Source organism: Artemia sp. Qi Xiang Cuo, chromosome 3 (genome assembly GCF_049724085.1).
Source record: "Artemia sp. Qi Xiang Cuo chromosome 3, ASM4972408v1, whole genome shotgun sequence".
Taxonomy (NCBI): domain Eukaryota; kingdom Metazoa; phylum Arthropoda; class Branchiopoda; order Anostraca; family Artemiidae; genus Artemia; species Artemia sp. Qi Xiang Cuo.
Window position 1 is genome coordinate 24,445,411 of NC_142796.1, and position 24,573 is coordinate 24,469,983.

General features: G+C 34.5%; 1 protein-coding gene across 1 annotated transcript in view; it reads left to right on the forward strand.

Annotated features, from left to right (window-relative positions):
* Positions 1-24,573, forward strand: part of LOC148953903 (meiotic recombination protein DMC1 homolog) — a 117,500-nt gene that overhangs the window by 15,450 nt on the left and 77,477 nt on the right. The window contains exons 3-4 of the mRNA XM_089085687.1: positions 12,968-13,197; positions 19,680-19,844. Coding sequence (XP_088941813.1) covers positions 12,968-13,197; positions 19,680-19,844 — 395 coding nt within the window. The remainder of the gene's footprint in view (positions 1-12,967; positions 13,198-19,679; positions 19,845-24,573) is intronic.

Sequence of the window (24,573 nt, forward strand, 5' to 3'; positions counted from 1 at the left end):
CATGTAGCTAAGTGAAAATTGTTTGTGGTAAAGAGAAAAAAAAGTTACTTACTTGCGATTTTTTCATAATTTCTTGAATTAAATTTCTACATCGTGTATCCAAGTCATGTAAACACTATAGAGTTTTTTACTTAATTATACTTTTGTAATAATTTCTTGAACGAAATGTATTTGCTTATCCAGCATGTTAATTCAAGAAAGAATTTGCTACTTACTTACAATTTTTTCATAATTTCTTTAATGAAATTTCTGTATTGTGTATCCAAGAGGTGACTTCAAGAAAGAATTTGTTACTTACTTACTTACAATTTTTTTCATAGTTTCTTAAATGAAGTTTGTGCATTGTGTATCCAAGAGGTGACTTCAGGAAGTATTTTGTTACTTGCTTAAAATATAAATATTATAAATAAAAAGGACGGTTTAAGCTTAAAGATATTTATTACTTAAATGTATTAACTGATTTTTTTTTTTTTTTTAGAAAGAAAAAAAAACCATCAACAAATGTTTACATAAAAATAGTACTTAGTGTTCACTCTTAAACATCCACAAACGATGGTCCCATGATATAGAATAGTTTTTAACATGTCTTATGGATTTATCACGATCAGGTATGTTCTTAGGTATCCACTGTGCGAAGAACCCAACCTCTTCTTCAGGAAGGTGAAAACCCACCTAAAATTTAGGACACTTAAACTCTTCTAGATTGAAAAGTGGAATCCTAGGGTCACACTTTTGAAATAAAACTTTATCTGTAGGTATATTACCCTTTACGTAGAGTGCTTCAGCTCCGGAAAAGCTGCAAATATCACTGAGTTCCTGCTGGACATTTCTCAGTTCCTGACCAGTATTATTTAGTGGTGTAATCACTCTATCAGAGAATCTCAGTTTGTTTATATAACGTAATGTAGTACTCCACAAGCTTTTATCATACTAAAAAATATTATAGTTCAATAACAAATGATAAAATTCAATTTCTTGGATATCAATAGAAAATAACAAAAAAGCAAATTCTAATATAACACCGCAAGATGATTTTTTCAAAATGATAAATTCGGTGTCATACAGTCCTATCATCTTGGAGGATATTAATGTAGTTGTTAAGTGGAGAAATACTTCATCAAACTTTTATACCTTCGCTCAAGGTTGAATGGAGTTATGACTAGTGAGATGAGTCTTAAAACCATCTGAATTCATTGTGGGGAGGAGTCATAAAACCCTTGGAAGTCACTGCGGGGAGGAGTCATTGAACTATCGGTAACTGATAAATTCTGTGTCATACTGTCCTATCATCTTGGAAGTTATTAATGTAGTTGTTAAGTATAAGAATACTTCATCAAACTTTTATACCATCCCTCAACGTTGAATGGAGTTATGGCTAGGAGGACGAGTCATAGAATCATCAGAATTCATTGAGAGGAGTAGTCATAAAACCCTCCAGGAACCGAACACTCATGAACATCTAAAAAACTATGTCTGAAAACCTAAACAGCTAAATAAAAATTCTAATTAAAGATTTCAGGCACGTAAAACCACAAAATACTAAAGTTAACTTCTCAAATAATAAACCCCAGGAGTCGAGCACGCACGAAAATCTAAAAAACCTAGGTCTGAAAACCCTAAACAGATAATGAACTGTTCTTCTTTTTTTTATTTATCCAGGAGGCGAATTCAAGAAAGAATTTGTTCCCATGTGTCTGACAATAGATGTATGCAAATTCCTTTTCTTACATCTCCGACGTTTTATTTGACATTCTAAACGTTTGATATGCTAGCTTACTCTAAAAATAATGAACACATAACAATGTAAGGCATAATATATTTTTAATGAAATAATGCTATGTAGAATATTAATACAAAAATATGTTATGATACATTATTAATATCAATGATTAACTTTGGACATTTTGAATCTGCTCCATAAAATAGTTCACCATGTTATCTCTTGATATTGTATCTATTGTCTTCTCTTAGTTCGTAATCAGTAGAATATTCATTATTCCATTTTGAGTCATACACAATTTTTAATGGTGCCTCATCAACAGACTCAATATGCTTTTCATCTTTGTCATTATTTGGTTCAATGACTGTTTGATCAATGACAGTAACGTTTGCTGGTGCTTTGTTTTTCATCGATTCATCTTTATATTCCATCGTGATATTTTCTGACAATGCCTTTTTTATTTTTCTGGCAATTTCACTGTCTATTATCACATTATTTTTACACAGGTAACAGTTTCGACACGTAGACAAGATATGGTTTACGATATTAGTAGAAGAGTAGGCCTTTCTTTTATTGATCTTCCATTGAATGCTAAAACCCGAAAGGTGACGATTGGATGTATCAGTAGGTAATGTGTTACCTGCAACAGTAGCAAGGAGTTGTCCTCTATCATAATGATTATTTTTATGTTGGCATTCTCTTTGAGTGCAATATTCTCTGGAGATCTTAATCTCGCATATTCATAAGCACGTGAGCTGAATTTTATTAGTGTTCAGAAGAAATTTAATTCCTTTCCCCCATGGCGTGGCATACATTCAGGTCCAATTCAGATACCACCTAGACGGGCTTCTAATATTATTTACTGTTTTAGTTAGTCAGTAGGTTCTGCAATCGCATGATTTCGTCCAAGCACTGTATTAGAAAAATACATATTCACTTTTTTTTTTTAAAGATATTAACTACTTGTTTATCATTCCAATGCGTAAAAAATACTGATTTAATACATGCAATAGATTAGGTAGTGTCAATAACCAGCCATAGAATACCAGTGGGAAAGTCAAATCATGTCTCCGACCAATCACAGCGCGTAATTGTTAGGACTGTAAGCATATTTTGACATTTTAAGTTATGTACAAAAAGCTATCATCTTGGAAGTTATTAATATAGTTGTTAAGCAGAAAAATACTTCATCAAACTTTTATATCTTCGCTCTAGGTTGAATGGAGTTATGGCTAGGGGGATGATTCCTAAAACCATCTAAATTCAGTGTGAGGAGGAAACATAAAACCCCTGGACATCATTGAGGGGGGAGTCATTGAACTCTCGGTAACTAATAAATTCATTAAACTCCCCAAAAAAAATCACATGGAATATCCTTGCTTTTTGAACAAACCCCCTGTAAAGAAAAAATCAAACGGCTTAAAACAACAGCCCCCTCAAACCCCGTAAAGTCATTTTAAAAGGTATAACAATTATTTATTTAACAGAAATCCTCGCCTTCAATTGAACGGAAAAAATATAAGAATTATTTATTTAACAGAAATTCTCGCTTTATCTAACGAACACCATGTAAAGAAAAAATCACACTGGCTTAAAACAACAGAGTCCTTCAAACGGAAGTTTGAAAATCAAGAGATTTTAAAAGTTAAATGTTAAACCACGGCCCCTTGGGGGGCCTAGATAACGTTTGAGGACGGGGGTTCCTTGGGGGTTGGGGTGGGGGGATCGGAGCCCTTTGGGGTTGTGGTAAGGGACCTCACGGCTAAACCACGACAAAGCACTACTCTCGTGGAACTCAATTCCCATTTAACTCAACCCCCGTGCAACTGAATCCCCCTTGTAACTGAACCCCTGCAGAACCGAAACTCCCGTGCAACTGTATCCCCTTTAACTGAACCCTCGTAAAACAACCGAGTCCTTCAAACGGAACTTTGAAAATCAAGAGAATGTAAAAGTTACAAGGTAAACCCCGGCCCCTTTGGGAGCCTAGAGAATCTTTGTGGACGGGGGGGTTCGTTCGGGGTGGGGGTGGGGGGATCGGAGCCCTTTGGGGTTGTGGTAAGGGACCTCACGGCTAAACCACGACAAAGCACTACTCTCGTGGACCTCAAGTCCCATTTAACTCAACCCCCGTTCACCTGACTCCCCCGGGTAACTGAATCCCTGTATAACAGAAACCCTCGTGCAACAGTCTCCCTTTTAACTGAGCCCCCGTATCAAAACAGAGTCCTTCAAACGGAACTTTGAAAATCAAGAGAATGTAAAAGTTACACGGTAAACCCCGGCCCCTTGGGGTACCGAGAGAACCTTTGTGGACTGGGGGGGTCCTTCAGGGGGGGGGTGGGGGGATCGGAGCCCATTGGAGTTGTGGTAAGGGACCTCACGGCTCAACCACGACAAAGCACTACTCTCGTGGACCTCAATTCCCATTTAACTCAACCCCCGTGCAACTGAATCCCCCTTGTAACTGAACCCCTGTATAACCGAAACCCCCGTGCACCTGTATCCCCTTTATCTGAACCCTCGTGCAACTCAACCCGCCATGCAACCCATCCCCCTCAAAACACTTTTCAGCCATTTCTTTTTAAATTGACAATACTTTTCAAACGTTACTTATGTATTATACAGACCACATCGTCGAGGTAAAGCTAGGTCAAGTCACAATGTCATTCTATAGTTACTTTTCAATTAATCTATTGAATACCTTCTAGCAATGTGTATACATGTGTGTAAATGTGTGTACTTGTGTGTACACACATACACCTTCGCTCCATCTTGCTTTCTTTTCAGAAGGGGGGGTTATTGCACGTATCCGCTTCCTTGAAAAAAAAGGGCAAAATTTAGCATGTAACAAAAATGTATTTTGGGTTTGGAAAAAATCAAACGGCTTAAAACAACAGAGCCCCCTCAAACCCCGTGAAGTAGTTTTAAAAGGTATAACAATTATTTATTTAACAGAAATACTCGCCTTCAATTGAACGGAAAAAATATAAGAATTATTTATTTAACAGAAATTCTCGATTTTTTGAACGAACACCATGTAAATAAAAAATCAAACTGTATTAAAACAACAGAGTCCTTCAAACGGAACTTTGAAAATCAAGAGAATGTAAAAGTTACAAGGTAAACCACGACCCCTTTGGGAGCCTAGAGAACCTTTGAGGACCGGGGGTTCGGGGGGGTGTGGGGGGGGAGCAGTGGAGCCCTTTGGGGCTGTGGTAAGGGACCTCACGGCAAAACCATGACAAAGCACTACTCTCGTGGAACTCAATTCCCATTTAACTCACCCCCCATGCAACTGAACTCCCCTTATAACTGAACCCGTGTATAACAAACCCTCCCCTTGGATCAGGACCTTAAAGAAATGACCCCCTATGTCACTCACCCTGTCAAGCCACCCATCCCCATCAAACTCCATTCAATACCTTTATGTTTAAATTTAATTAATATGTATTACTGTAATAATTCATCATACATACAACATCGGCGAGGTAAAGCTAGGTCAAGTCACAATGTCATTCTATCGTTACTTTTCAATTAAGCTATTGAATACTTTCTAGCAATGTCTCTTGTAAGCGTCAAATCTATTAAGTATCTGAGCTTATTCTTTGTATTGTTGATGCAAGAATTCCATTCTTTAATTACCCGTGAGGCATTCTTAACCATCGCAATACCTTTACGCAAATATCTTTTCGCAAAAAATTCGCAAATCTCGTAAACTAAAGAAGTAATTACCCTTTTCAAAAAACATTAGTCCTTCTATTAATGAACCCATGAAACGAAACCAATCTTATAGTATCACACAATCTCGCTCCTAGTTCCAAAAATGGAATGCATGTAGCGTTCGTAGCAATAGGTTTAAAAACCTATTAGCCAAGTTTAAAAAAAAACCTATTAATCAACTTACAGATGAATGACCACGGATTTAACCTAAAAAAAAATTGTATATCAGGAACTAGAAATCTACGTCAGAAAAACTTGTCCTTAAATTGCGTAAATCTCTTGGCAAAGAAAGATGTAATCAAAAAATAATTGCATAACGGCGAAACAAGACATGCTGGTTTTGATTTATCACTAAAAAAAAGGACATTGAACTTTGAATACCTACCAGAAAAACCGGAAGGAACGTAAAGGCCGCAATATGGTATCTCTTACCCTACTTTTACTAAAAAAATATGCATTGTCAATTTAATATACATATGCTGATATTTATTCCCTAAATTCTTAATTAATTCTTGATTTCTTAAAGTTACAAAAGTGAAAATTTTTCAAAGAATTGTTTTCAGTAAAGCGCCAATGCCGCAGTAGGTTTTAGGCTTCTGCAGTAAGACGATATCCAAACTCTTGTTTGTAGTGATTTTTATTCGTTTCAAACTTGATTTGCATATTCAGTTTAAGTTTCACTCGTTTTAAGATTGATTTATTCATTTACACTAATATATATTGTATGTTTGTTCGCATTGATTGCTTATTTAATTTCTGTTCGTTTTAAGTTTCATTTATACTTTAATATCAAAATATTTGTTTTCGTTTTAAGCTTGATTTTCATATTCAATCGAAACATTACTCGCTTTAAGATCTAGATATTCATTTATAACGTTGCTTGTTGCATGTTTTTGGCTATGAGTGTTTGTTTAATCTCGGCTCGTATTTGGTTTCATTTATTCATTAATAGTAATTTCTGGTCGTTTTGAGTTTAATTATTAAAGGCATTTGTATCTGCTGAGCTTAAGTTTAAAATGGCCTTTACTTTCCTTTGAAAAACTTATGTTTCGGAAAGTTTTTTTAATTAATTACTATAAACGATGATTCTGTGGAACCAACATATGAATTGTCAAGCTTGATAAGATGTGTAATTTGACAACCTGGATCATCAACTGCTACAACAACAATACGGAAAGCTAAATCAAAGGCCATTGCTAAATTGTCCGAAGTAATCGAAATCTAAACAGGTATCAATCAAGAGCAAAGACACGGGCGGTTGGAAGATATGCGAAAGCGAAAACTAGAGCGTGTTAAAAATGAAAATGAAGGGCAAAGACACACGCGGTTATAAGACATACGACACCGAACAAGTGAAGGAATCAAAAATTAAAAATGAAGAGCAGCGAGTCAATGAAAATCAACCTGGACAGCGAGAATCAAAACGTGTCAAAATTGAAAATGATAGCGATGATGATTCGGGTTGGGATCTTGTCATGGATAAGGTCATCAATTCTTACCATACCTATTTTGAAAACCAAAGGTTCGGCGATATGTATTTCATAATGACGAAAGATAAGCCGAGGGTAACGAAGCAAACAAATTGAAAATGATAGCGATGATAATAGGGTTTTGAATTTTGACATGGATAAGGTCATCGAAACATTCCATACCTAAGAAAATCAAAAATACCTAAGAAAATCAAAGAAACAAAAGTTCGGCGATATGTCTTTTATAATGACAAAAAAACAGTCGAGGCAAAAGCTAAAGGTCCAACAAAAATGTAATTTTACAAAGGCACCGCTTCTAATTTAAGGTCCATTTGGACGTCATGACATCAAGAAAAGACTCAAACTGTCTGCGTTTAGAAAGCGACAGTGAGAATCTATATATAGAAGCCTGCCGCGGGCCCCATACCATTGTTAAAAAAAAATAGGTTCGGCGATATATATTTCATAATGACGAAAGATAAGCTGAGGTGTAACGAGCCAAACAAATTCAAAATGATAGTGTAGATGATTGGGGTTTAGATTTTGATCTGGATAAGGTCATCAATACCTACCATACTTTTGAAAATCAAAAATATTGACTGGATAAATCGTTAGAAGAAAGAGAAGTTTTCGTCCCACCACCTGAAAAGTTAAAAGAAACATTGGTGGTTGTCAATGCCTTCCATACCTTTGAAAATCAAAAACCTGGACTAGGTAAATCGTTGGAAGAAAAAGAATTTTTTGTCGCACCACCTTAACAATTGAAAGAAACAAAGGTTCTGCGATATATCTTTCATAATGACAAAAGACAAGCCGAGGCCAAAGTTAAAGGTAAAAAAAAATAAAATATAATTTTACAAAGGCACCACTTCTAATTTAAGGTCCATTTGGACGTCATGACATTAGGAAAGGGCTCAAATTGTCTGCGTTTAGAAGACAAGTGATAGTGAGAATGTTTATATAGAAGCTTGCAGGGGCCCAGTACTATATATATATATATATATATATATATATATATATATATATATATATATATATATATATATATATATATATATATATATATATATATATATATATATATATATATATATATATATACATTTATATATTATATATATATATATATATATATATATATATATATATATATATATATATATATATATATATATATATATATATATATATATATATATATATATATATATATATATATATATATATATATATATATATATATATATATATATATATATATATATATATATATATATATATATATATATATATATATATATATATATATATATATATATATATATATATATATATATATATATATATATATATATATATATATATATATATATATATATATATATATATATATATATATATATATATATATATATATATATATATATATATATATAGTACCGGGGCCCGGTGGCTTTGCCGCCGATCCCCGGCACTTGGTGTGCGGCAGGCTTCTATACATGAATTCTCATTGTCGCTTGTCTTCTAAACGCAGACAATTTGAGACAATATGCTGTCTTTTCATATTGCGGTCTTTTAAAAGATTAACTAAAAAAAACAAGTTTTTTTTAACTGAAATTAAGGACCGACATTGAAACTTAAAACGAACAGAAATTATTCCGTATATGAAAGGGGCTGTCCCCTCCTCAACGCCGCGCGCTTTACGCTGAAGTTTTTTATTGTTTTTAAAAATAAAGTTGTTAGACAGAGTCAAACTTTAGCGTAAAGAGCGAGATGTTGAGGAGGGCACAGCCCCTTTCATATATGGAATATCTGTTCGTTTTAAATTTTAATGTCGCTCCTTACTTTCAGTTAAAAAAAATTTGTTGTTTTTAGTTAATTTCTGAACGCTTTTGAATTAATGCAGCTTTGATTTTGGCTCAACGTACATGAGTAATTAAAATGAAGTTCGCATATTAATTTTCCTTTTTTGGCTAATTGGCTATCTCGAAATTTTGTTCTGACATAACTTATGAATTAAATTATGTAACAAATTCCTATATTCGTGTGTTTTTATTACGTATATTAGGGAATTCGCTCCCTAGTCAATACCTCACTCTTTACGCTATAAGTTCGAATTTTTTTCGAATCACAAACCCCTGAATCACAAAGGCCGGTTAATTAGAATAGTGCTCTTTTGAAAGAGCTAAAAAACTTTAGCGTAAAGAGCGAGGTATTGACTAGGGGGTGAACCCTCTCATATACGTAATAATTTCTGTTCGTTTTAAGTTTTAATGTTGCTCCTTATTTTCAATTGATAAAAACTTGTTTTTTTATTCAATTTCTGACCGTTTTTTAAATAATGCTGGGAAATCGGCGCCCCTTCATGGACATGTTCCTTCCCCCAAGGAAATATCCTCCACGGAAAGATCCTCTCCCGTAACCCCTACTCCAACCCCGACCCCCCCCCCCCCTAGAAAGAAATTCCTCCTGAAAACACCTGTATACTTCCCAATAACCAATACTATATGTAAACAATGGGCAAAGTTTATAACTTGCAGCCCTTCCCCCAGAAACTGTGGGGGATTAAGTCATCCTCAAAGACATAGATTTCGACTATGCTGAACAAAATGGCTATCTCAAAATTTTGATTGGGTGTCTTCGGGAAAAAATGACCGTGGGAGGGGACCAAGTTGCCCTCCAATTTTTTGGTCACTTAAAAAGGGCACTAGAACTTTTAATTTCCGTTTGAATCCTCTCACGATATTCTAGGACTTCTGGATCGATACGATCACCCCTGGGAAAAAAACAAAGCAAAGAACAAAAAAAAAAAAATAATAATCACGCATCCGTGATCTTTCTTCTGGCAAAAAATACAAAATTTCACATTTTTGCAGATAGGAGCTTGTAACCTCTATAGTAGGGTTCTCTGATACGCTGAATCTGATGGTGTGATTTTCATTAGAGTTCTATGACTTTTAGGGATTGTTTCCCCTTTTTTCGAAAAACTTTTGATGGGTACAGCTAAACTTGATGAAACTTATATATTTGAAATCAGCATAAAAATCTGATTCTTCTGCATCGGTATCAAAATTCCGTTTTTTAGAGTTTCGGTTACTATTGAGACGGGTCGCTTCTTACTTACAGTTCGTTACCACGAACTGTTTGATATTCAATCTCGTGGTTTATTGAAATATAAGAGTTATAGCCTGTTGGTAATCAAACAGTTCGGGGTAACAAACTGTAAGTAAGGAACGACCCGGCTCAATGGTAACCGAAACTCTAGAAAACGAGATTTTGATACCAATAGATACATCAAAAGAATCAGATATTAATGCTGATTTCAAAGATAAAAGTTTCATTAAGTTTAGTCCTACCCATCAAAAGTTACGCACCTGAGAAAATTTGGCTGATATTCGAAAAAAGGGGGAAAGACCCCCTAGAAGTTATAGAACCTTGATGAAAATCACACCATCATGTTCAGCGTATCAGAGAACCCTACTGCAGAGGTTTCAAGCTCCTATCTACAAAAATGTGGAATTTTGCATTTTTTTTGCCAGAAGAAAGATCACGGATGCATGTTTATTTGTTTTTTTTGTTTTTTTTTTCAGGGGAGATCGTATCGAACCAGTGGTCCTATAATATCGTGGAAGGGCTCATTGGAACGTAAATTAAAAGTTCTAGTGCCATTTTTAAGTGACCGAAAAATGGAGGGCAACTAGGCCCCCTCCCACGTTCATTTTTTTCAAATTCACCCGATCAAAATTTTGAGATAGCCATTTTGTTCAGCATGGTCGAAAATATGATAACTATGTCTTTTAGGATGACTTAATCCCCCGAAGTCCCCTGGGGGAGGGCTGAAAGTTATGAACTTTACCCAATATTAACATATATTATTGGTTATTGGAAAGTATACAGACGTGTTCAGGGGTATTTTTTCTGGTAGTGGGGGAGGGTGGGTGGGTTGAGGGTTATGTGGGAGGATCTTTCCATGAAGAAAGTTTTCATGGGGGAAGGGACATTGCTATGAAGGGGTGCTGGATTTTTTCAGCATTATTTAAAAAAAGATCAGAAATTAAATATAATAAAAACAAGTTTTTCAACTGAAAGTAAGGAGCAACATCAAAACTTAAAACGAACAAAAAATATTACATATATGATTGGGTTCACCCCCTAGTCAATACCTCGCTCTTTAAGCCAAAGATTTTTTTAGTACTTTCATAAGAGCTATTTATTCTAAATAACGACCTTTGTGATTAAGGGGTCATTTTAAAGAATCGGAACAAAATTCAAACTTTAGCTTAAACAGCGAGGTGTTGACTAAGGGGCGAACTCCTAATATACGTATCAAAAACATATGAATATAGAAGTTCGTTACGTAAGTTAATTCGTAAGTTACGTATATTTATTACTAATAAATACGTTCGTAAATAAAATTAAACAAGTTCTGAGAAAACCATTTAACTAAATAAAAGTAAAATTAATTTGCAAATTTTGTTTCAATTATTCATGTACAGGGATCCAAAATCAAAACCTTAATTAATTCAAAAACGTTCAAAAATTAACTAAAAAAACAAGATTTTTTAACTGAAAGTAAGGAACGATGTTATAGCTTAAAACGAACAGAAATTATTCCGTATATGAAAGGGGGTGTCCCCTCCTCAACGCCTCGCTCTTTACGCTAAGTTTGACTTTCTCACGACTCTGGTTTTTTTTAACAATAAAAAACTTTAGCGTAAAGAGTGAGGTGTTGAGGAGGGGACAGCCCCTTTCGTATACAGAATAATTTCTGTTCGTTTTAAGTTTTAACGTCGTTCCTTACTTTCAGTTAAAAAAAAACTTGATTTTTTTTTATTTTATTTGTTGGTAATGGCCTGTTGGCTAGCGGTTTTTTGCTGACTCTCTCTGTCTTCTTTTCAAATAATTCTAAATACAGGAAAATAAGGGTTGGGGTAGGATTCTGAATTTTTGCTGTTGTTTTGACGATCTGGATTTTTTCTGTTATATTTTACCACTATTTACTCATGGATTAAGTTCCTTCCATGAACGGGTAGTAAATTGACGAGAAGAGTGACATATGGCAAAGTATACCGGAAAAGTATACTTTAGGCAATATATTTGCGCATTTGGGGGGGGGGGGCTAAACTGAAGTGACGCGATTTTAGGAATGATAAAAGTAGTCCTAAATATTACTCTTATAATTCCTAAAAGCGCTTCACCTTACTTTAACCCCCCCTTCTCCCCTAATATACAAATAAATGGTACAAATTATAATATTTTCCATGAATTTTGTCATACATCAACTTAATATGGGTATTAAGTTGAAACTCTTGTTTCAACTTAATACCCATAAACTACTAAAAACTACATTTTAAATAGTGATATAAATATTGCGGAAAAGATCGCAGGACCTTCATTCAGATAAACTTACTTTAAAACAAAAAATTCACGGGATGAAGATCTGACATGTGGATTGTACGCTTGAAGTATATTCAGGTATAATACATTTCTTAAATATGTAACTGTTCATTTTGAAAATATTTTCTATTTAAGGCTTACATAGGCTTTAGCTGCAATTTGTGCATCTCAGGTACTCAAAATCTCATTTTTTTTTTTGTTGATTTGAACAAGAAAAAATAGGGAAAGAAAAGAGATTTCAGAAGATATTGACGTTTTACACGATCTTCAACTAGATCAATGCTTACTCTTAGATCGAATAGGCTTTTTTGATGGGATAAAATTTTCTATCCAGCATTAAGGACGAGCTGAAAAATGTCTATGTAAATCCTTTCACCATTTGAGGACTAACTTTGATGAATCCTTTCACTGTCTATTAGGTTCAGTGGCGTCAAATGGGAGTCTAGATTCCCAAGTACCTTTTTGGGGTATTTTATTTGAAAAATAATCTTTTTGGTATTTTCATTGAGAAAATGAAAAAGTGACAAACTTGCCCCCCCCGAGATATTAAAAAATAAACTTCTCCCCTCCCCTAAATTTTGATGAATTGGCACAACTGAGTGGGGTTGTGTTTTTTCTTAGTTTTTAAATGAAACGTAATCTCTTAGAACTGTTTCAGAACGTAGCAGACTTGAAGAAACTCAAATCGGTGGGGATATGCACGGTCAAGGGCGTTCAGATGAATACCAAGAAAAGGCTTTGCAATATCAAAGGACTGTCAGAGGCCAAAGTAGACAAGATTAAGGAAGCTTGCTTGAAAGTGTTTCAGTCTGGGTTTATCACGGCTCGTATTGTCAATGAAAAGAGAAAACAAGTTTTTAAAATATCAACGGGCAGCTCAGAGTTTGAGTGAGTCAATCTTTACATTCATCTTTTTTCTTACCTTTAATTCTGCTTCTTGTCTTTACTCTGCCTTTGCCTTATTTTATCTTACACATTTCCTTTTTTACACATTTACCTTTTTTCATTTAAATTTACAATATTCTAATTTTCAGGTTTTTCCTTATAATCATTCTTTAATGCTGTCCTTTTTGGTATGGGTTTATGCAGTGAACCATCTGATTTGAGTCGTTTAGTAATTAACCCCCCTCTCCCAACCCATCTTGCTCAAACAGACATATAGTCAGTTTTTTTTTACAAAAAAAATATCCAACCTATTTAGCCAAGAACTGATCAAATTAGATTTTAAGATAACAAGAACAAAACTGAGTACTTTTTTCGCTAATTTAGTCGTAATTTTAATTTTTTTGCTCCTTTGTTCCTTTTATTGTTCTTTTTTGTTTTTCTTTGGTGCTCTTGTTTCTTCTATTCGTTTTTTTCTGTTTGTTTTGTTTTGTTCCTTTTATTTCTTTAACTTTTTTTTCGTTCTTTGGCACAAAAGAAATATAGAACATGTGATTTTTTTATATAGACTTTTGTATTGGCACACAGAAGTACATATAGACCTTTTTTTTTTAATATAAGCCAGTGACGTAAAAAATCTAATGTTCCAATTTTTGGTGATATTTCTAAGGGCCACCATTTCTAACAATAAGTCATAACTACAGTTTGACAAGGTCAATTGAAGTAGAAAATGAAACCAGTTTTCTAATAACTAAAAATATTCTAATGTTCTGACAATATCTTTAACAGCCGTCATCAGTAAAGAAAAGATTAAAAAGACAAAAAAACATCAAATCTTTAATTTGACACAGTTGACTGTATTAAAAAAAAATAATAATAATTGGTTTTTTAATAAGAAAAAAGAAATATTCGGAGATCTTAGCAATGCATCTAATGGCTGTCATCTGCCAAGAATAAGAAATTTTATCCTGATATTTTAGCCATTGTATCTCAAAATACGATATGTTCTTTCAGAATGTCGTGGTAACTTTTCCTACATTACCACCACTGCATCATACCACACACATACCACCAGGAGGATGCCACATCCTCCTGATTGTTCCTGATATAGCCCTAAGATCCATAAATAAAAACTCAAAGAACCTCACAACCTCGCAAAAAAATTCTTATTTTGTAATTGCTGTATGTTTCTATTAATCAGATTATAATGGGTTTTTTTTTCTATTGTTATTCGCATTTAAAATCATTTCAAATAATATTTGTATCCAATAATTGCATTGGAATCTCTTGGTGGAAAGTTTTTCGCCGTGTCACGAATGCGAGAAAACCGGTTAACGAAGAAGACATGATGTATCATTAGATGGAAAACAACAGAGAAATAAATAGAGTATTATATCTGGGACCATCATGGGGTTGCCAAGCAGTTCAAGAAGATGTTGCTTTCCTTTGAAGATCTATGTGTCTTCGGGAATAAATAAATTTTATGCTTAACATGGCAATGCTGGTAAAATCTTGTACTGCCCTAAGAACTTCATAATTATGTTACGACCAAAATTAAAATATTATGAAAATGTGATTTCTATGTATGAATAGACCTAAGATGGGCCCAGGGGGAGAAAAAAGTTTTATTTTATATACTATAAAGGTTGTTCTATAGATACTACTACTAACAACTCCCCGCAGCCCCAAGCCACCTGAGGCCAACACAGCTACGCACGCTCCTCCTCCATCCCAGTCTATTGAAAGCCTCCCTCTTTACACCTTCCCTGGAAGTTCCCATTTCCTTTAAATCTTTCTTTATGACATCCTCCCACCTCAGACGAAAACGACCTGCTTTCCGTTTAGCCCTAGACGGTTGGCCGAAAAGGATAAGTCTAAGGTTTCATAATATTACCCCATGGTATAAAAAAATTTACCAACTATTCTAGTTTTACCGAAAAATTGAACTTAGCTGGTAAAAAAGTCAATAAGAATGGCAAAACAGTCAGAGAAATTGAGGGGCTCAGTAGAAATAATTGTTTAAACGCCGCACATTACCCAATAAGAAAGCTTTAGTTTTGCCAAAAATCTAGTTTTTTCAGCTTGATGTGTTTCGGGCCTTTTCCAAGCCTCAAGATGAAGGGCCTATTTTTTTTATTGTTTCTGTTTATTTTATTGTTATTTGTGCTGAACCATATTTTCTACTTGTGTAATGAAGCCGTCCGCCGGTACACTGTCAATGGCGTTAGTGGTTTTTAATCCCCATCTTTCCATTTTAAATTCCCGGAGAACCATTTCTTATAAGTTTTCATGAACCGTATATTTATTTTCATTGTTTCGCATGAGGCGCACAGTTTTTCAATCCATCTCAAGATGTGTTTTTTTTTTTTTTTTTTTTTTTTTTTTTTTTTTTTTTTTTTACCAGAGAAGTAAGACTGTAACAGTCAGTCATGATCACCAAAAAGGGGACCTACTTAGGCTGGAATTGGATCTCCATTGTTTTGCTCTTCGAATTCAAATGGATCTAAGTGATATCTACGAGGGAGTAAAATGCACTGAAGCAAGGTGTCTCCCCTCCCCCCTACTAGGCTCGTTTGGAACGTCATTTATCAGTGTGCCTGTTCTTACCATAAGCAGCAGTTTCGTACGGAGATGCTAGCTTTGTATCATGTATTATAATTATTCCCTCAGCTGACGGCCATATGAACGCTTTTATACATTTTCTTTTTATCAGAGAGCTAAAGCTGTAGTATTCATGATGATCAAAAAGGGGGCTTACGTAGGCTGGAATTTGATTTACCTTTTTTTTTGCTCTTTGTATTCGAATTACTCCAAGTGATATGTGCACGGAAGTCTCATACGAACATGCGCGCTTTGTTTCATGTGTTATAATTATTACCTCAGCTGACGGCCATATAAACGCTTTATATATACACCCTTGAGTCGAATTATTTGATGGAAGTTTCCATGTAATGTATTTGCTGGAAGTTTCCATGATGTCATATGTATTCTGCATCTAAAATACCTGAATGTTCACACTGAACACTTTATTAAACAGATAACTGGTCGAAAGCATCGCAAATCATTAGTTTTAAAATAAAGGACTTCGTACAGAACAAAAGAGAGCTCTGATTTTTGTTTATTTAGTTTATTGGTTGAATAATTTTAGTTCAAACGAGTTTCTCAATCCATTCAATTTTTGTTTGTTTCTTATTACTCACTCTGTTGCCTTTTGGCTGCTGCGCAGACATATTTGGATTCAGGTAACTTGTCAGTAATTCCCAGGCCACGTTATAGTCACACTCAAGGTCAGATTTAAAGATGTGACGATTATATGCCCAAGCGTTTTTGCTGCTCTGTTTTTGTGATATTTTTGGGGAAATTCCTGGGGATTTGGGTATAGTGGAAGCACTGAACAGAACGTAACTGATGAGCCAAAAGTAATGAAAGAAAGAGGTGATACCGAATTCTCAACTGCCAATTCTGGGAGAAGTCCGACAGCTTATAAGTGGCCTTGGAATTCCTGTCTTGTTTTAAAATCATTTTCTATGAATAGGCAGCGCTGCGGCGGAATGCATCTGGCACTTTGACGATAAATCACAGTTGTCCAGTTTTTGTTAAGAAAACAATCACTCATTGATAATTTATTGCGCCCCTTGGCATGGTACACCCCTAGACCCAGGCCCAGTAGGCCTATTGGTGAATCCTAAGCAGGTCACATTTGTGGATACAATCAAATTCACACATGACTACAATGCCAATTACCTGTCCTGTTCGTATTTGGTCGAGTTGGTCGTAATTGGTCTAACTGCTTAAATTTAAATCACAAAACTTATGACTGACCAATCATAGTAAAGATCTAAAGTATATTTTTGTAACTATAAATGATGGAAACTTGAAACTGCAGTTTTCTTTTGTCCGTAAAGATAATTTGGCAATTGATACTATGACAGAGCGTTGGTCAATAATTATTGGGAACACATTAATGTTGATTCAAGCTGGTCAGACTAATTTCTTGACGTGTCAATTTTCTATTTTATTACAATATGTATAACGTTAAAATGTAGGAAAAACCCATATCGCGCACAAATCTTGGCTTTTTTTATCGACATCTACGACTATAGTATAGCTCGAGCATAACTGAGAAAAATATGCTGGCTGTCGAGGTTATTTTATACGTGTCAAAAAAAGGGCTTTTGTGTGTAAAAACGCATGATAGCAATTCTAAGATAAAGCATCAAATTTTCAGTTTTCTTAAATAGGAAATGTTTGCTTAAATGGCATTAAATAGAAAAGAAACAAAGAAATATATATAATTATAATGAAGATTTTTTTGAGAAGTTTATGTAAATAAGCTCAAGTATAGTTTTGGGATAAGTGAAATTAAATCTAAAGAATTGAATGCAAGACGCTTTGGCTTTTATTCTTTCTGCGTGTAACTAAGTATGTCTTATAACCTACAAATTATTTTTTTGTAGGCTGGACGCCTTTTATATTGCCTGTTTGGTAAGCGCGGCTTTTGTCGCCATCAGTTACGATATCACTAGTCTCTAGTTGACTTAGAAAAGTTCTAAGTGTTTCTTCATTAGAAAATAGTATAAAAATGGTGCAGCTTAAAATTTTTTTTGAGCTTTTTTTTATTATTTATGTTCAAAAAACTCTCAATTTGAGAAAAAGACGAATAAGCTGTGCGCCTCATTTGCAGCAATGAATCCATAGTTATTAGCCTACAAGTCCCATTTTTTGGCTGGATGCCTTGTGTACAACCTTTTTTTGCACGGCTTTTATAGCACCATTATTTACGATACCACTCGCTTCTAGGTGACCTATAAAAGTTCCAAGTGTCTCCTCATTAACTAATAATAGCAGAAACTGATGCAATTTAAAATTTGTGTGACCTTTTTTTATTATTTATGTTCAAGGAATTTTCAAATTTTTTTTTGAAAAACTGTTCACCTAATTCGTAGCAATGAAAACAAATATACGGTTCATGAAAACCTATATTAATTGTTTCTTCAGGAATTCAACATTGAAAGGTGGGTTTTAAAAACCACTAACGCCACTGACAGTGTAGCGTCTGGCGACTTCATTAAATAAGTAGAAAATTTCAAAGGAATTTCAATAATTGATATTACTAATCTAGAATATTATAGCAGTAAGACTGAAATTCTTTGTATGTTATAATTAATCAGCCTTTTGTGTCTTCAAATATTTGTCTAGGTCAGAATCCAGTCTGCACAAGGTAGGTATATGTTATTTGGGAAAATCTTTGCAAATACAAAAGTTAGTTTACTTTAAGCTGGTGGCATAATTCTCCTTTCTTTATTCTCCTCACGTTTTATAGCACTTAAAAAGACAAGTATGCCACAGTTCAGGACAGGCTGAAAAATGGAAATTAATTTGAAAATGTTAGATGGCGCTGGTCCTTTTTCTTTTGACACCAGCACCACTGTTATAAATTTCTCACACTGTTTCGTACGGTCTTTCTATTGATTATATTCCAGTTTAGTACCGCCTTATTCATAAATTCTTCCTTAGTCCTTCTTTTCCAGGGGCGTAATTTGCTATGGGGTGGGGGAAGGGGTAACTGTCCCTATCCCTATCCTACCTCAGTTTACAGAAATGGATCAGTTTCTGTGGTTCAATCAGATCAGTCTAAGGTTCAAACAGGACCTTAAAAAGCTGGCAGAAAATTTCTATTGGAAAAAACGGAATTTTTGTCATTATTTTTCTTAAAGTGCAAAACTAACTCCCAAAAATTATGGATTCTCGATAATTTTGAGAAAATGGGAGGACTCATCCAAACTGTCTATAAATGATATTGATCTCGTCATGTAACACTGGAAAATAAATTCTAGACAGATTAAAAGCAGAGTTTTTCTTTTTTCTGTTGTGTTTGTCCCACACACAAGTTTTGTGCAAATATATTTATGAAATTTAGTCCACGTTTTAATCGTAAAGCGTCGCGTAATATTATTTTGAATAGCGCATATTCATTTATGAAATCTTCAAATAGCGCATTCAACTGCTGAGGCTTTAGATATTACCATGATTTGATGGTAGCATCGGTAAGTAGCAAGAGTACTGCCGGGAAATTCTACGAGGGGCGTGCAAGTTCTACCCAGAACTGTGTTTTACCAGGATTTAAGTGGGTGTATTTATCTGTTAGTACTCATGGGCAGCAATCAATGTACCACACGTGTGTTAGCTTTGGTCTCAATTCATATATTCGGATCTGGCTTTAGCTTCATATTTTGTACAATTCTTAACGAGATACTTGTACTTGTACAATTCTTAACCAGATACACTTTCTTGGCTTAAGGCTTCAGTTATTGAAAACACAAAAAATAGTCTGGTCTCATTTGAACACCGGAAAACTAACCGACTCTGATTTCAAAACTACTCTTGGAAAACGGTCACCCGTTGTATGTCGTCACGCTATTGTTTTCAGATGAGTGATTGCCTTGGGTACTTATAAATTATATAAGTAATATTTACTTTTTATTTAGTAAACTGCTTGGTGGTGGTATAGAAAGCATGGCAATTACAGAAGCGTTTGGTGAGTTTCGTTGTGGCAAGACTCAGCTATCACACACACTTTGTATCACCGCTCAACTTCCACGAGGCAATTATGGTGGTGGAAAGGTTATTTACATCGACACAGAGAACACGTTGTAAGTTTTTATAATGCGAATCTTTGAAAAAACCTATAATATTCGGACAAATGGTCATATATGCAGAGCCAAAATTTTAAGGGACAGGGGTATCAGGTTTTTTTCTAGGGGGAGGAGGGATCAAAATGTCAAAAAACTGATTTTTTATTTCTAATCTTTCCAGGAGGTTAATCAGTCTCTACCAACCAATATGGATGGATTCCCTTTGTATGATAGTTAAAAGTAAGCTTTACTTGATTCAGTTCAGACCCATTCCCCCTTGTCAGACCCCAGATACTAATGCTATGGCAATAACCAGAGTAAATCAATCACCTGGAGGATCTACTAGCTGTTCAGCACAAAAATATATTTTTATGTTAGTTCTCAATTCTAAATTTGAAAAAAAAAATTTTGCTTCTAGACTCAGATTCGTTCTTTACTCCCGTAAAAAAAAAACTAAAACTATAGAACTTCAACCAACTAAAACGAAAAGAAATAGCTAATGGAAAAGGCATAGAACAAGAAACGACAAAAATCACCCTGATTTGCAAAGGAAAACGGTGCACAACGAAATAAGCGCACGCAAGTCTATGTAGGACAAACGGAAAGCAGGAATAAATTCACCCCAGAATTACTTAATTCAATTGAATGGCTGATTTTTCACCCTAGAATGAAGAAGTGTTATTTTAGCGTTTGCAAAGATATACAGGAAGGAGAAAATGAATTCATGTCTGAATGTCTTTATGGAATAAAGTTATCATGGTCTCTATGAGGGATAAATAGGAAAGAGGAAATAGGAAAGAAGAATTAAATTTATGCCAGAAAAAAATCAAAGGGGTGACGTCACATTTATGTACGTTCAAAGAACAAAAATTGTACCATTTTTCCCCAGGTGTGGTCGTATCATTTTTAGTATCTATGTGGCATGTCAAATTACAAAAGGTGATAAATGAGTCCGAATAGCTAAAGAAAAAAGCATGGAACAAGAAACAGCAAAAACCTTATTGAATTGCAATCGGAATTGTGACTCAAAACTAAGGAATAACACGATAATTATATTAAAACTTACAATATAATCTTGTCAATGTGAACATTAAAACTAAAGCTCTTAACCTCCCAAATCTTTTTCTGATTTGGTTTGGTTAGGTAATAAAAGGAATTTTTGTACGATAAACCGATCTCAGATTCTTTGATCAGTTCATCAAGAACTGTTAATCAGTATTGTAGATTTTGCTACCGTGGTAGATTTTCTACAGCCCCCACTGAAAACCAAAAAACATTTTAATCGTTTTCTCTCTTATAACATCAATAAATCCCAAATTGCTGAGACTTTCGGAAATGAATGTCAGTACACGTTAAAATGCCAATCTATACTGCATTAGTTCTTTTCAATGATTCTGGTGATTTTTTTTCTTTTCTGGTGGATGTATTAAACCAAAGACGAGCAGAAATAAAGTCAAATAGTAATCAAACAGTGCCTGGAGTCCTAATGAAAATCATATTGTCAGATTCAGCGTATTATAGAACCCTACTGTAAAGGTTTCAAGCTCTGATCTGCAAGAACATGGATTTTTTTTTTTTTTTTTTTTTTTTTTTTTTTTTTTTTTTTTTTTGCCAAAAGGAAGATCACGGATGAGCATTTAATTGATTTTTTGTTAGTTTTTTGTTTTCCGTAGGGGTGATCGTATTGAATTAATCTGCCTAGAATATTGGAAGATGGCTCATTCGAACGAAAACTAAAAGTTGTAGTGCCCTTTTTAGTTGACCAAAAAAATTGGGGGGCAGCAAGATCCCTTCCCTCAGACTTATTAGGTACCTAATTGCAACGATCGACTGAAAAAAATCGTCTCTCTGTTGCTTGTCTCCTAATCGCAGCTTTTGTTGTGCATTATTGTCATTTGCGATTCATACGGCTCTCGTTATCACATGTCTTCTAAGAGGGGATTTATGTTTTGCTAGTGGTCTTTACTTCAAACATTTAAAACTGATTACAAAGATGACAATCTTATTATGTTTCTTTTGTTTTGGTCGATTGATACTTTATGAGTTCAACAAGACAAACGCCTTAACACTTTAAAATATTAGGAATTTTGAAACACATGTTCTCATAAATCAAGAATATATATGTGGCAGTTAATAACTTGTAGGGGCAATTAGTTTTGACAATTGTCCCTACCTCACAGGAGACTTACAGTCCCCTTGCTTGTACAACAAGGATAATCAATTTTTTACATGGTTACCTGTGCATTTTACAAATTCCTCTTCAGGATCGGCAAGCTTCTTTTTTTACTAACTTTGGTGCTCGGGAAAAATGAATAAATAACTATAATGTCTATAAATTATCAATAAAATAATCAATATAAAATGGCATGACAATGTCTATGTATACACTGTTATATATATATATATATATATATATATATATATATATATATATATATATATATATATATATATATATATATATATATATATATATACATATAAGAGTACCATTACTAGCGAAAAACCGTTTCCCATGGAAAGCAAAAGTTAATAGTATAAATAACACAGAACAAGGGACAAATCTACGCGGTGTTCTATACCCTCCCCCCCAAAAAAAATATTTTATATGAATATTTTTTTTTTATTTTCCTATTAAGTTCATGAGGAAGCCCTTCCTGCTAAAAATAGAGATACTATTATCCCATCTTCTTTGTTCATTGGTTTTCCTTAATACGAAAATTTGCGAATTTCTATTCTAATTATAGAGGCTTTGGTGTTTCGAAATTAGAAAGTTTTTACCCTGCTTTAAGATGTCAAGGGATATCAGTGTGAGTGCTAGGGGCTTGATTTTAATGAGAACATTCATAAAAGACCTGGACTCTTCATTTATCATACACTTGTGCTATAGTAGTCCCTGAAGCCGTGCTGAAAACCAGCGGCGCGCCGCCAAAAATCTTTTAGCGCCCCCCCCCCCGGAAATTTCAAGCACCAAATTATTTTCGTCAACTATGGACTTTGGATTATCATTCACTTTTTTCTGTCCTCTTCCTTACACTGTAATATTTTCTAATTAAAATGAGTTTCGACTAGCCATAATAATCTTCGAATACCTTATTTATAAATGTTTCACCATAAGCAAAAACGCAGCTATTCTACAAAGGCCTGAAAGCAAGGTGGACAAATTTTATAAGTAACAACTCCCTCTCCCCACCCAAAACACTTACACATATGTACATGAAAGCATGTACAAAGTGGAAGAACTAAACTTATATAAAAATTCTTTGTCTTCTTAACAACCTTCTCAAAAAAAATCAAATTTAAAATAGTAATGGATTCCTTAAAAGATTTTGTTATTTAGATGAGGGTCTTGATGCTGATGCCCAGTTGCCCATTGTGTAGGCTGCTAATGATCCGCCTCCTATGTTATTAAGATATGAACAATGCAGGTCCCTAGAACAGGATTTGGCCACAACATGGAATGCAACATATGGTATGATGCAAAGTATTATTCAATACAAAAGCCCTGTGGCAAGTGTTTTGTGTAAAATTAGGAAACCTGACCTTGTTCTAGATGATGAGAAATATGAACTAATGCGTAATATTTGCTATCTAATACCAAATTTTTCTACTACAGTCGGGTCTATTGAGGGAGAACTCTTTCCCACCCTAAATGTTGCTCTGCTCTGTCAGACCTCCTGAAAGGTCACCTTGAGGAGCAATATATTGATAGTAGCTGTATTTTGCTTGTGAAAGAAAATGTGGAAAAAAAGGTTGACTTTCGCTTCCTAAGGACTGATCTAATGGTGACAGGTGCACTTTTTGGACTTCGAAATATTCAAGATGAATGAAATTGATGAGCATCTGAACCCTCTTGATGGCTCACTGACAAGAAGGGAATTCTTGCTCAAAATGGTTAAGCCTCTAGTGTTAGAGACTGACATAAGGTACTTTGTCACATCTCCTGTGAACCGAGTTTGTTCAATAAACACTTCAAGTCCCTTTACTTCAACTTGTGGTAAGCATCTTAGTGTAGTAGAAATTCTTTGTACGAAAAGAAGAGGACCCTCGAAAATCCTAAAGAGTAGGTTGTAATCTATTTTGCTGTCATTAGATCAGCTATCCCAATCAGTTTTTTGAATGTTGCTAGTAGGTTTTCTCAGAAGAACAGCGACTCTAAATATCCTCATGTTCATGCAAGAAAAAAAGAACAAGGCTGCTCGATCAAATAATGTGTCAGAGCGACAATGCAGAACAGGATGAAAATGATGATGTGATTTGACGTCAAGTAGATTTATATCTGGGCTTGGCAGCCCATGCCAGGATATCAAAAGATCCCGTCCTAGTTGATGTAATCATTCCAACCTTTGCCTTCTGTAAAATATATTCTACTCAGCCGCCATGGATCGCAGCTTTGGCAAGAAAAATCCTATTGTTGCTGGCAACAAGTGCCGCAGCAGAAAGGGTTTTCAGTCGTGAAGCACTTATTGTTGCTGCTAAGCTCTATGCTCTATACTGCTAAGTTCTATGTTAAGCCCACACCGTGTAAACAAGCTTATTTTTATACATGATAACTACAAGCTTGTAAAAGCTTTAAATGAAAACGATACAGTTTATTTTTAACTAAATGTCTTGAATCTTTTATTCTGGCTCCCTAAACTGCCTAAAAATTGACAAAATAGGGAATTTAAAATTTGATTCAAATTGAACTCTAAAATTTAAAGCCACAATTAAAAATTCAATAATATATAATGCTTTACTTTATAAG